At 37.4% G+C, this 15,251-nt stretch overlaps 1 protein-coding gene across 1 annotated transcript; it reads left to right on the plus strand.

Annotated features, from left to right (window-relative positions):
* The first annotated feature begins 10,979 nt into the window (after positions 1-10,979).
* LOC124456457 lies at positions 10,980-15,071 on the plus strand. The gene is made up of 2 exons (XM_047006901.1): positions 10,980-11,103; positions 14,224-15,071. The coding sequence occupies exons 1-2, from the start codon at positions 10,980-10,982 to the stop codon at positions 15,069-15,071; spliced, it is 972 nt and encodes a 323-aa protein (XP_046862857.1).
* Positions 15,072-15,251: the final 180 nt, after the last annotated feature.

Below are 15,251 nucleotides of genomic sequence, written 5' to 3' on the forward strand. Positions count from 1 at the left end.
AAGGCTAAGGTTAGGGTTGGGAGCTATGGTCAAAGTTAGGCTTACAATTAAATTAGGGGTTGAATAGGGGCTGAGTTGTTTGGACCAAGTTATTGAATACAGTTGAATACAGTAATTGACTACTTTCAGGTTATTACAGTGGCTGTTTTGAGATCCAAGCTGTTGAAGTTATTGTAGTCATTGAAGTTGTTGTACTCATTTTTTAACATCTTATATGTAAAATATTATAACATTTAATTTCTCCTTCATACTTGATGTAGTTGCTTTGTTTAAAGCATATATGATTTTTGCCAATTTTTTGTGTTGACAGGTGTGGTTATTTGAGATTTTTTGTTTTGACAATTGGATGCATTAAGTATTCTCATTGGAAATTGACTGTTAAAATATTCTGACTGTTGGGACTCTTATTCATTTATTTGATGATACAAGTTTTGCCTACATAATTTAATTCAATTACCTTCATCATCATCATCATCATCAGCTGTTCACGCCACTGCTGGCAGATGGCCTCCACAACTTCTTCCACTCGATTCGGTCTTTAGCTCTCCTCATCCAGGTCTTTCCAGTTTCCTCTTCGATCTCGTCTCTCCATCTTCTCTTTGGCTTTCCTCTTCCTCTGGTGCAGTTTCTTGGGTACCATTCTGTTGTCAATTTGGCCCATCTGTTGTTTTCCATTCTTGCCACATGGCCTGCCCATCTGCCTTTCATTTCTTTTGCTGTTTGGATGACATCTTTCACCCTGGTTCTCTCTCTCTGATTACTTCATTCCTGATCTTGTCTTTTAGCCTGATATTTAGTATGCTCCTCTCCATGCTCCTTTGTGTGACTGCCAGCTTCCTTGATTGGTGTTTTGTAAGCGCCCATGTTTCTGCTCCGTATGTCATAGATGGTAAAATGACAGTGTCCATTATTTTCCTCTTCAAACTGTTTGATGTTCTTCTCCTTTAGAAAGTGACTGTATTGCCCGAATCTTCTCCATCCGACATTGATTCTTTGATTGACCTCAACACTGATTTCATTTCTTGGTGTTAACATTTTTCCAAGGTATTTGTACTCCTCCACCTCCTCCAACTTCTCTCCGTCAACTGTGATCCCTCTTCTTTGCTTCCTCCTTGCGATGTCATTGCACATGATCTTGGTTTTTTTCTTATTCATTTTCATACCATCTTTCTTTCCTTCTTCATTCAGTTTCGTCAAAGTTCTTGAGATCTTCCTCTTTGTTTGCAAACAAGATGATGTCATCTGCGAATCTTAAGTTGTTCATTACTCTTTTTCCAATGGTATTCTTTTGAAGATCTCTTCAATGGCAGCAGTGAACATGATAGGTGACAGTGTATCTCCTTGGCGGACACCTTTCTTTATCTTGATCTTTTCGCTCAGCTTTTCTGTTCTTATTTGTGCTGTGCCTTCTCTGTATGTTTCCTTTATGCTGTTTATGATCTTTCCTGGTACTCCGTGTTTCGCAAGTGATTGGAATACTGGGGCATGCTTGATGGAATCGAATGCCTTTTCGTAATCTACAAATGCCATGAACAGTGGTTGTTGGTACTCGTTGGTTTTCTCGAGTATTTGTCCTGTAGCATGCAGGTGGTCTGCAGTGGAGAATCCTTTCCTGTATGCTGCTTGCTCCGGGGGTTGATGTTCATCCAGAGTGCCACTGATTCTGTTCTTGATGATTTTCATGAACAACTTGTAGATGTGGGATAGCAAACTGATGGGGCGGTAGTTTGCAAGATCTTTCTTGTCTCCCTTCTTGAAGAGTAGAATAATGATGGCGTTCTTCCACTCTTTTGGCACTTTTTCCGTCTCAATGGCTTTGTTGTAAAGATGCTGAAGTTTTTCCATTAGGATGTCACCTCCGGCCTTTATCATCTCTATCACCACAAGATCTTCACCGGGTGATTTTCCGTTTTCATCTGATGGATTGCCTTCTCCACTTCACATTTCATGATTACTGGAGTCTCTTCTGCTGGTCTCAACTGAATGTTTTGGGAGTGATCTTCGTACAGTGCCTGATAGAATTCTGCACATCTCTCGAGGATTCTTTTTCTGTCTGTTATTACCTTTCCATCCTTCTCCTTCAGTGCTTGAATCAGAGCCTTCTTTCCATCTCCTGTTGTGCTCTTTTTCAACCCTTTGCCACTTTCAACTGCTTCTCTGATTCTCTTGGTGTTTGCTTTCTCAGATTTTGTCTTGTTTTCTTCCTGATTGTCTTGCACAGTTCAACATAACCTTTGCCGACTCCGACTTAACACACATAATTTAATGTAAAGTACATATTATTATTACATCTAAAACAATTATTTATTTGTTAAATCATTTTATGCTAAATGAACTTTCCTTCTTTCCTCAACATTCTCCTGCAAGTCAAACAATGACATTAACATTGGTTGCTTTCATAGCTAGAAATGGGAAAAAATATGACCTGTTGGGCCCGGAAGAGTGAACTTTTTCTTCCCAATTATTTTTTTGACTGATGTTTTATGTTTTTTTTAATAGTACTAGAAAGCAATAACTTAACAATTTTTATTTGAAGTAAAGGGCAACTCAACTGAGCAAGCCATATGCAGTGTCAACAATTTTGCTCAAACAGCTAAAAGATTTTCCATTTTGTGTTTCTTCATGTTGCAATATTGCAAAATGTCAAGAGTGTTTATATCCTTGCATTTCATAAATTCAAGTATTTCTTTGGTTTCTTTTGTAGGTGATTCACATCACGTTCCACCCCTTGAAAGGTCTTATCGGGCAAAGACATTAGCTCATTATCCTGATCATGTCCCCTGGAATCCATTTGATGAACATGCAGTTTGCATGGTATGATTTATGCTTGGTTGGAAACAACCAATTTTTCATAAAAGAAACCTTGTTACTTTGCTGAAGGGGGACTGAGCTTGAGAAGCTGAGGGGTCTGAGCAAGGGAAGCATTTAGCCATTATATTGTTTATTTAAAACGAGACTCTGTTTTGTAAATTGTTGTGACTCTAGCAACATCTGTGTGTGTCATAAGGGAGAAAGTTTTCTTCAAACCTATGCGTCACGTGTGCATGCATTGTGAAATTTCACCACTTAAACTTAAGACTTTGTTATAAGTTTGAGCATTGATGTCAGAAAGCAGTAACATAACGAATCTGTAAGATTAGGAAGCCGTGATATTACGTACAAAGTTGTAACGTTAGAGCGTTGTATCTTGCATTGAGAAGCCGTAAAACTTGTAATCTGTTTCGTGAGAAATCTTCAACGCGAGAAAGTTGTAACGTTTGAATCGAAATCGTAATGTTGGGAAGGCGTAACTTAAGGAAGGCATCACATTAGAAAGTCGTAACTTTCGAAACCTCTGACATTAGAAAATCGTTGCTTTTAGAAGGCGTAACTCCTGAAAGTAGTTGAAAGAAATTTATCGACGTCTAACATTCAGAATTTCGGTTTCAAAAGAAAAACAAGCATGAAACATTTTAATATATTTTATGGCCCATGAATTGATTTAAGCATTTTTGCAGGGGGCTTAAATTGTCATAAACGTACCAAGTTTCATAATTTTTGTTATACTTCCAAGTGACAGCGCCTTTATTTATTTATTTTGTTGAAAAATTCTCTAGTTTCAATTCTTCGAAATTTCTCATCTTAATTATCACCTTTACTTTAGAATCCTTTCGATACGAGAAATCGTCGGGATTTGAGGTACTTTATACGATATATTGAATTTAAGTTTTATAGCGTTAATAACTCTTATCTGTGCATCGTAACTTTGCTATAATTCTATGGATAAATTATGTTTTTATATATAAGAGATTATTGATGATCCTACTTCACCTGAAGGTGTTCAGCAAGAACGACGTATGAAGTTACTGTCGTTAATTAATAATATAGCCCTTGATAAAGGGGTGGATGGTCAAAATTATAAATGTCATGGTTGTTCCAGACCAATTGGAATGAGTATGATCAATGAATTCTTGACTTGTTATTTCCTAATAACTCAAATATATTTATTTTCAAATTTCTTAGCTTAATAAATGTTATCTTTGTAGAAACTATTATAACAAAGTACATAATCCCTTTTTTCCGTGAAGCCCATGGATGCGTTCGTTCATGATGAAAGAGTCATATTGTATAAGGAGGCTCTCGTTCATCACGAGAGAGTTATGAGAAAGTTACGTTGTAAAAGGTAATAAGTAAAAAACGTATAAACATGCTTAGTGTTTGTTTAAGTTATAGTTCAAAAAGGCAGAAGTTGTTTGAACCTTTGAAGTATCCTTGGACGTTCTAGTTTTTTTTATGAGAAGAATTCTTGTAAAGAAAAAGATAAATTTTGAAAACCAAAGAATCCCGTTTTCGGTCCATGCCTCCAGATACCCCGAGATAGTTGAGCACTAGAGCGTCGCATGTTAACTAAGGGAACCACATAATCCTTGTTTGTTTTCCATGAAACATATGGATGGTTTGCTCGTGATACATGAGAAACAGTAAATGGGAGAGTTAAATCAGAAAGATATAAACCGATAAAATTGGTATAAAACTTGTTTAAGGTTGTCTTTAATTATAAGTGTCAGAAAAGACAGGGTCGTAAGAAGTTAATTGAAACATTGCTTGGTTTGTTTTATGAGAAGAAAACAAAAAGATAAAATTCGAAAGCAAAAAACCCCGTTTTCGGTCCATGCTTCCCGATACCTTCTTAAGCGCAAGGCACTAGAACGCCGCATGTTAACGTTTCGGTAGGAGATTTCGGCCCCTCCACGCTATCCTACTTGGGAGATGCCAATAGCAAGCTTCCGCCCATCAGACCCTGAGATCACCTGCGATAGGCTTTGCTCAGGGTACGCAGGGAGAGTGCGGTCGCCACCACCGAAGTGAGGGCCCCTAAGCCACTGCATACTATATCGCACCCAGCTTCCACTGCTACTTGACATCTACTATATGAAGTTTTAGCTTTATATATATATACCAAAATTTAAAGGCCTACGAAAGTTGTGGGATGATTGTTATCGTTACTGCGCATGCCCAGATGGTTTCTTCGATAATTTGCGACTAAGTGAGTTAATTGACACAAATGTAGTGCAAGTACATATAGTTGGTCGTTGTCATGACTATGAACAATTACTCGAGTGGACTGCGCATGCTCGAGCGCATGCGCAGACGATTTCTCTATTAAATTGTTACTAAGATGGCTATTTACTTGAATATTGCTGCTAGTAGATGCAGTTGGTCGTTGCCATGACCACGAACTTGGGTAGCTGGTCAAGTTGATTGCGCATGCTCAATAAGACTGCGCATGCGCAAATGATTAGTCTTAAAATGTGTGACTGAGCGAGCTAATTACTCCAAAATCGGTACTAGTACATCCAGTTGGTCGTTACCATGAGCTTGGAGTTTGTGGAGTTGACAACGCATGCTCAGATTCTCAATTAATTTGTGACAGAGCGAGCTCTGAAATTGGTGCTTGTAGATGCGCTGAGCAAGTTTTCCATCATATATTTTGGCATGCTTTTGTCTACTTAAGCTTGTTTTACAAATGCATGTGAAACTCGTCAACACTTTGTTACGGCACTCGTAATATCCGTGACAACGTTAAAATGTTTTTATTTTCTCTACAACTTTATATCTGCATATTGCATGTCATATCCAAGCTTTCCTTTGATTTGACGGGAAATGGTTTTTATTCACTCTTACATCTTCTGCCTTTATAATTAGTCGATCTGTATTTCTAAACTAATATTTACAAATGCCTCAAGAGAATCTTTTATTTTATTGGCTCTCTTCTACAAATACAATACCATGTCCGACTATTTGATTGCACGAATTTTGTAATTTGATCACTTTTTTTGACACATGTGTTTACCATGGGAAAGTTGGATTGCTTAAATGTACGTAGTTGTTTAGACTAGTTGGATCCATAGTTATCCTGTAATGTATACTCTTGTGAAACACCAATGAGCATACGTAGTGTGTCTTCTTTAACCTCTATTCTTGTTCTCCACTTCATCATCTATCCATATTTGTTCTTTTTAGTTCTCAGCTCAACACAACCCTTGTCTGAAGTTCCTAAAGCCTTGATCTACCCAAGAAAGATCTCTGGTGGTAACATGTTAGGTATGGCTAGTGGTTGGTCATCGTCATTGAGCCTTGTGACACTAGTTCAGTAGACGTTAATTGTCCTGAAGACGTTGAGGAGGTTGCTAGTAAAGCGTCGCCTAAACCAGAAGTTAGTTTTCATGGTATGCTAACGGATTACGCAAACGTTGTTAGGAAGAAGTTCACATCAAATGGTTATGGTCTCGTTCCATCGTCTTCTGAGAAGGTTTCATGTTCATCCTGTATCTTTCACCAATGTTACAAATACTTAGTTTTTATGCTTTTGAAATTGTCGTTTTTATGACTATTATTTTAGAGCATAGACATTGAAGAATCTTGTGGTAGTACAGGTATTTTCAACATTTTTTTGTTGAAAAATTCTCTAGTTTCAATTCTTCGAAATTTCTCATCTTAATTATCACCTTTACTTTAGAATCCTTTCGATACGAGAAATCGTCGGGATTTGAGGTACTTTATACGATATATTGAATTTAAGTTTTATAGCGTTAATAACTCTCATCTGTCCATCGTAACTTTGCTATAATTCTATGGATAAATTATGTTTTATATATAACAGATTATTGATGATCCTACTTCACCTGAAGGTGTTCAGCAAGAACGACGTATGAAGTTACTGTCGTTAATTAATAATATAGCCCTTGATAAAGGGTTGATGGTCAAAATTATAAATGTCATGGTTGTTCCAGACCAATTGGAATGAGTATGATCAATGAATTCTTGACTTGTTATTTCCTAATAACTCAAATATATTTATTTTCAAATTTCTTAGCTTAATAAATGTTATCTTTGTAGAAACTATTATAACAAAGTACATAATCCCTTTTTTCCGTGAAGCCCATGGATGCGTTCGTTCATGATGAAAGAGTCATATTGTATAAGGAGGCTCTCGTTCATCACGAGAGAGTTATGAGAAAGTTACGTTGTAAAGGTAATAAGTAAAAAACGTATAAACATGCTTAGTGTTTGTTTAAGTTATAGTTCAAAAAGGCAGAAGTTGTTTGAACCTTTGAAGTATCCTTGGACGTTCTAGTTTTTTTTATGAGAAGAATTCTTGTAAAGAAAAAGATAAATTTTGAAAACCAAAGAATCCCGTTTTCGGTCCATGCCTCCAGATACCCCGAGATAGTTGAGCACTAGAGCGTCGCATGTTAACTAAGGGAACCACATAATCCTTGTTTGTTTTCCATGAAACATATGGATGGTTTGCTCGTGATACATGAGAAACAGTAAATGGGAGAGTTAAATCAGAAAGATATAAACCGATAAAATTGGTATAAAACTTGTTTAAGGTTGTCTTTAATTATAAGTGTCAGAAAAAGACAGGGTCGTAAGAAGTTAATTGAAACATTGCTTGGTTTGTTTTATGAGAAGAAAACAAAAAGATAAAATTCGAAATCAAAAAACCCCGTTTTCGGTCCATGCTTCCCAATACCTTCTTAAGCGCAAGGCACTAGAACGCCGCATGTTAACGTTTCGGTAGGAGATTTCGGCCCCTCCACGCTATCCTACTTGGGAGATGCCAATAGCAAGCTTCCGCCCATCAGACCCTGAGATCACCTGCGATAGGCTTTGCTCAGGGTACGCAGGGAGAGTGCGGTCGCCACCACCGAAGTGAGGGCCCCTAAGCCACTGCATACTATATCGCACTCAGCTTCCACTGCAACTTGAAATCTACTATATGAAGTTTTAGCTTTATATATATATACCAAAATTTAAAGGTCTACGAAAGTTGTGGGATGATTGTTATCGTTACTGCGCATGCCCAGATAGTTTCTTCGATAATTTGCGACTAAGTGAGTTAATTTACACAAATGTAGTGCAAGTACATATAGATGGTCGTTGTCATGACTATGAACAATTACTCGAGTGGACTGCGCATGCTCGAGCACATGCGCAGACGATTTCTCTATTGAATTGTTACTAAGCCTGCTATTTACTTCAAAATTGGTGCTAGTAGATGCAGTTGGTCGTTGCCATGACCACGAACTTAAGTAGCTGGTCAAGTTAATTGCGCATGCTCAATAAGACTGCGCATGCGCAGATGATTTGTCTTAAAACGAGTGACTGAGCGAGCTAATTACTTCAAAATCGGTACTAGTACATCCAGTTGGTCGTTACCATGAGCTTGGAGTTTGTGGAGTTGACAACGCATGCTCAGATTCTCAATTAATTTGTGACAGAGCGAGCTCTGAAATTGGTGCTTGTACATGCGCTGAGCAAGTTTTTCATTATATATTTTGGCATGCTTTTGTCTACTTAAGCTTGTTTTACAAATGCATGTGAAACTCATCAACACTTTGTTACGGCACTCGTAATATCCGTGACAACGTTAAAAATGTTTTTATTTTTCTACAACTTTATACCTGCATATTGCATGTCATATCCAAGCTTTCCTTTGATTTGACGGGAAATGGTTTTTATTCACTCTTACATCTTCTGCCTTTATAATTAGTCGATCTGTATTTCTAAACTAATATTTACAAATGCCTCAAGAGAATCTTTTTATTTTATTTGCTCTCTTCTACAAATACAATACCATGTCCGACTATTTGATTGCACGAATTTTATAATTTGATCACTTTTTGACACATGTGTTTACCATGGGAAAGTTTGATGTAGTTTAAGACAACCTTAAACAAGTTTTATACCAATTTTATCGGTTTATATCTTTCTGATTTAACTCTCCCATTTACTGTTTCTCATGTATCACGAGCAAACCATCCATATGTTTCATGGAAAACAAACAAGGATTATGTGGTTCCCTTAGTTAACATGCGACGCTCTAGTGCTCAACTATCTCGGGGTATCTGGAGGCATGGACCGAAAACGGGATTCTTTGGTTTTCAAAATTTATCTTTTCTTTACAAGAATTCTTCTCATAAAAAACTAGAACGTCCAAGGATACTTCAAAGGTTCAAACAACTTCTGCCTTTTGAACTATAACTTAAACAAACACTAAGCATGTTTATACGTTTTTACTTATTACCTTTTACAACGTAATTTCTCATAACTCTCGTGATGAACGAGAGCCTCCTTATACAATATGACTCTTTCATCATGAACGAACGCATCCATGGGCTTCACGGAAAAAGGGATTATGTACTTTGTTATAATAGTTTCTACAAAGATAACATTTATTAAGCTAAGAAATTTGAAAATAAATATATTTGAGTTATTAGGAAATAACAAGTCAAGAATTCATTGATCATACTCATTCCAATTGGTCTGGAACAACCATGACATTTATAATTTTGTCCATCCAACCCTTTATCAAGGGCTATATTGTTAATTAACGACAGTAACTTCATACGTCGTTCTTGCTGAACACCTTCAGGTGAAGTAGGATCATCAATAATCTGTTATATATAAAACATAATTTATCCATAGAATTATAGCAAAGTTACGATGGACAGATGAGAGTTATTAACGCTATAAAACTTAAATTCAATATATCGTATAAAGTACCTCAAATCCCGACGATTTCTCGTATCGAAAGGATTCTAAAGTAAAGGTGATAATTAAGATGAGAAATTTCGAAGAATTGAAACTAGAGAATTTTTCAACAAAAATGTTGAAAATACCTGTACTACCACAAGATTCTTCAATGTCTATGCTCTAAAATAATAGTCATAAAACGACAATTTCAAAAGCATAAAAACTAAGTATTTGTAACATTGGTGAAAGATACAGGATGAACATGAAACCTTCTCAGAAGACGATGGAACGAGACCATAACCATTTGATGTGAACTTCTTCCTAACAACGTTTGCGTAATCCGTTAGCATACCATGAAAACTAACTTCTGGTTTAGGCGACGCTTTACTAGCAACCTCCTCAACGTCTTCAGGACAATTAACGTCTACTGAACTAGTGTCACAAGGCTCAATGACGATGACCAACCACTAGCCATACCTAACATGTTACCACCAGAGATCTTTCTTGGGTAGATCAAGGCTTTAGGAACTTCAGACAAGGGTTGCGTTGAGCTGAGAACTAAAAAAGAACAAATATGGATAGATGATGAAGTGGAGAACAAGAATAGAGGTTAAAGAAGACACACTACATATGCTCATTGGTGTTTCACAAGAGTATACATTACAGGATAACTATGGATCCAACTAGTCTAAACAACTACGTACACTTAAGCAATCCATCTTTCCCATGGTAAACACATGTCAAAAAGTGATCAAATTACAAAATTCGTGCAATCAAATAGTCGGATATGGTATTGTATTTGTAGAAGAGAGCCAATAAAATAAAAAGATTCTCTTGAGGCATTTGTAAATATTAGTTTAGAAATACAGATCGACTAATTATAAAGGCAGAAGATGTAAGAGTGAATAAAACCATTTCCGTCAAATCAAAGGAAAGCTTGGATATGACATGCAATATGCAGGTATAAAGTTGTAGAAAAATAAAAACATTTTTAACGTTGTCACGGATATTACGAGTGCCGTAACAAAGTGTTGACGAGTTTCACATGCATTTGTAAAAACAAGCTTAAGTAGACAAAAAGCATGCCAAAAATATATGATGGAAAACTTGCTCAGCGCATCTACAAGCACCAATTTCAGAGCTCGCTCTGTCACAAATTAATTGAGAATCTGAGCATGCGTTGTCAACTCCACAAACTCTCCAAGCTCATGGTAATTAATTAATTAATTAATTAATTAATAATGGACTCCGTCGATTTCGACATATGAGGGTTCCACAAAGTGGAACATCCTGGTTACTTAAGTTATAGTGAAGGCAGCTGACCAGACTACAATCACTCGTACCTTTCACGCAACTACAACGCTGATATCAGCGTGACACATTTGTGACAAGGCTGCAACATTGCAGATGCAGATACAGTCCATCCGAGGACATAGTTTCTCTACCAAATTTCCCTCATGGCTTTGGTCAACCGGGCTAGTTTACAGACACATTGCCAGATGTGCCACGAGCCGATTGAACCCGCGCCGTCTGGCTTGCAACTCACGCAATTAACCATTCAGCCACCCGCCCGTCCCAACGGTAACGACCAATGGTAACGACCCGTCCCAATGGTAACGACCAACTGGATGTACTAGTACCGATTTTGGAGTAATTAGCTCGCTCAGTCACACGTTTTAAGACAAATCATCTGCGCATGCGCAAACTTATTGAGCATGCGCAATCAACTTGACCAGCTACCCAAGTTCGTGGTCATGGCAACGACCAACTGCATCTACTAGCACCAATTTTGAAGTAAATAGCATGCTTAGTAACAATTTAATAGAGAAATCGTCTGCGCATGCGCTCGAGTATGCGCAGTCCACTCGAGTAATTGTTCATAGTCATGACAACGACCAACTATATGTACTTGCACTGCATTTGTGTCAATTAACTCACTTAGTCGCAAATTATCGAAGAAACTATCTGGGCATGCGCAGTAACGATAACAATCATCCCACAACTTTCGTAGGCCTTTAAATTTTGGTATATATATATAATGCTAAAACTTCATATAGTAGATGTCAAGTAGCAGTGGAAGCTGGGTGCGATATAGTATGCAGTGGCTTAGGGGCCCTCACTTCGGTGGTGGCGACCGCACTCTCCTGCGTACCCTGAGCAAAGCCTATCGCAGGTGATCTCAGGGTCTGATGGGCGGAAGCTTGCTATTGGCATCTCCCAAGTAGGATAGCGTGGAGGGCCAAAATCTCCTACCGAAACGTTAACATGCGGCGTTCTAGTGCCTTGCGCTTAAGAAGGTATCGGGAAGCATGGACCGAAAACGGGGTTTTGCTTTCGAATTTTATCTTTTGTTTTCTTCTCATAAAACAAACCAAGCAATGTTTCAATTAACTTCTTACGACCCTGTCTTTTCTGACACTTATAATTAAAGACAACCTTAAACAAGTTTTATACCAATTTTATCGGTTTATATCTTTCTGATTTAACTCTCCCATTTACTGTTTCTCATGTATCACGAGCAAACCATCCATATGTTTCATGGAAAACAAACAAGGATTATGTGGTTCCCTTAGTTAACATGCGACGCTCTAGTGCTCAACTATCTCGGGGTATCTGGAGGCATGGACCGAAAACGGGATTCTTTGGTTTTCAAAATTTATCTTTTCTTTACAAGAATTCTTCTCATAAAAAACTAGAACGTCCAAGGATACTTCAAAGGTTCAAACAACTTCTGCCTTTTGAACTATAACTTAAACAAACACTAAGCATGTTTATACGTTTTTACTTATTACCTTTACAACGTAACTTTCTCATATCTCTCGTGATGAACGAGAGCCTCCTTATACAATATGACTCTTTCATCATGAACGAACGCATCCATGGGCTTCACGAAAAAAAGGGATTATGTACTTTGTTATAATAGTTTCTACAAAGATAACATTTATTAAGCTAAGAAATTTGAAAATAAATATATTTGAGTTATTAGGAAATAACAAGTCAAGAATTCATTGATCATACTCATTCCAATTGGTCTGGAACAACCATGACATTTATAATTTTGACCATCCAACCCTTTATCAAGGGCTATATTATTAATTAACGACAGTAACTTCATACGTCGTTCTTGCTGAACACCTTCAGGTGAAGTAGGATCATCAATAATCTGTTATATATAAAAACATAATTTATCCATAGAATTATAGCAAAGTTACGATGCACAGATAAGAGTTATTAACGCTATAAAACTTAAATTCAATATATCGTATAAAGTACCTCAAATCCCGACGATTTCTCGTATCGAAAGGATTCTAAAGTAAAGGTGATAATTAAGATGAGAAATTTCGAAGAATTGAAACTAGAGAATTTTTCAACAAAATAAATAAATAAAGGCGCTGTCACTTGGAAGTAAAACAAAAATTATGAAACTTGGTATGTTTACGACAATTTAAGCCCCCTGCAAAAATGCCTAAATCAATTCATGGGCCATAAAATATATTAAAATGTTTCATGCTTGTTTTTCTTTTGAAACCGAAATTCTGAATGTTAGACGTCGATAAATTTCTTTCAACTACTTTCAGGAGTTACGCCTTCTAAAAGCAACGATTTTCTAATGTCAGAGGTTTCGAAAGTTACGACTTTCTAATGTGATGCCTTCCTTAAGTTACGCCTTCCCAACATTACGATTTCGATTCAAACGTTACAACTTTCTCGCGTTGAAGATTTCTCACGAAACAGATTACAAGTTTTACGGCTTCTCAATGCAAGATACAACGCTCTAACGTTACAACTTTGTACGTAATATCACGGCTTCCTAATCTTACAGATTCGTTATGTTACTGCTTTCTGACATCAATGCTCAAACTTATAACAAAGTCTTAAGTTTAAGTGGTGAAATTTCACAATGCATGCACACGTGACGCATAGGTTTGAAGAAAACTTTCTCCCTTATGACACACACAGATGTTGCTAGAGTCACAACAATTTACAAAACAGAGTCTCGTTTTAAATAAACAATATAATGGCTAAATGCTTCCCTTGCTCAGACCCCTCAGCTTCTCAAGCTCAGTCCCCCCCCCCTTCAGCAAAGTAACAAGGTTTCTTTTATGAAAAAATGGTTGTTTCCAACCAAGCATAAATCATACCATGCAAACTGCGTGTTCATCAAATGGATTCCAGGGGACATGATCAGGATGAGCTAATGTCTTTGCCCGATAAGACCTTTCAAGGGGTGGAACGTGATGTGAATCACCTACAAAAGAAACCAAAGAAATACTTGAATTTATGAAATGCAAGGATATAAACACTCTTGACATTTTGCAATATTGCAACATGAAGAAACACAAAATGGAAAATCTTTTAGCTGTTTGAGCAAAAATTGTTGACACTGCATATGGCTTGCTCAGTTGAGTTGCCCTTTACTTCAAATAAAATTGTTAAGTTATTGCTTTCTAGTACTATTAAAAAACATAAAACATCAGTCAAAAAGAATTGGGAAGAAAAGTTCACTCTTCCGGGCCCAACAGGTCATATTTTTCCCATTTCTAGCTATGAAAGCAACCAATGTTAATGTCATTGTTTGACTTGCAGGAGAATGTTGAGGAAAGAAGGAAAGTTCATTTAGCATAAAATGATTTAACAAATAAATAATTGTTTTTAGATGTAATAATAATATGTACTTTACATTAAATTATGTGTGTTAAGTCGGAGTCGGCAAAGGTTATGTTGAACTGTGCAAGACAATCAGGAAGAAAACAAGACAAAATCTGAGAGAAGCAAACACCAAGAGAATCAGAGAAGCAGTTGAAAGTGGCAAAGGGTTGAAAAAGAGCACAACAGGAGATGGAAAGAAGGCTCTGATTCAAGCACTGAAGGAGAAGGATGGAAAGGTAATAACAGACAGAAAAAGAATCCTCGAGAGATGTGCAGAATTCTATCAGGCACTGTACGAAGATCACTCCCAAAACATTCAGTTGAGACCAGCAGAAGAGACTCCAGTAATCATGAAATGTGAAGTGGAGAAGGCAATCCATCAGATGAAAAACGGAAAATCACCAGGTGAAGATCTTGTGGTGATAGAGATGATAAAGGCCGGAGGTGACATCCTAATGGAAAAACTTCAGCATCTTTACAACAAAGCCATTGAGACGGAAAAAGTGCCAAAAGAGTGGAGGAACGCCATCATTATTCTACTCTTCAAGAAGGGAGACAAGAAAGATCTTGCAAACTACCGCCCCATCAGTGTTGAGGTCAATCAAAGAATCAATGTCGGATGGAGAAGATTCGAGCAATACAGTCACTTTCTAAAGGAGAAGAACATCCCAAACAGTTTGAAGAGGAAAATAATGGACACTGTCATTTTACCATCTATGACCAGAAACATGGGCACAAAACAATCAAGGGAAGCTGGCAGTCACACAAAGGAGCATGGAGAGGGCATACTAAATATCAGGCTAAAAGACAAGATCAGGAATGAAGTAATCAGAGAGAGAACCAGGGTGAAAGATGTCATCCAAACAGCAAAAGAAATGAAAGGCAGATGGGCAGAATGAATGGAACAACAGATGGGCCAAATTGACAACAGAATGGTACCCAAGAGCACCAGAGGAAGAGCCAAAGAGAAGATGGAGACGAGATCAAGAAACTAGAAAGACCTGGATGAGAGCTAAAGACCGATCGAGTGGAAGAAGTTGTGGAGGCCATCTGCCAGCAGTGGCGTGAACAGCTGATGA

This window comes from Xenia sp. Carnegie-2017, unplaced genomic scaffold, assembly GCF_021976095.1.
Source record: "Xenia sp. Carnegie-2017 unplaced genomic scaffold, XeniaSp_v1 HiC_scaffold_5, whole genome shotgun sequence".
NCBI classification, from domain to species: domain Eukaryota; kingdom Metazoa; phylum Cnidaria; class Anthozoa; order Malacalcyonacea; family Xeniidae; genus Xenia; species Xenia sp. Carnegie-2017.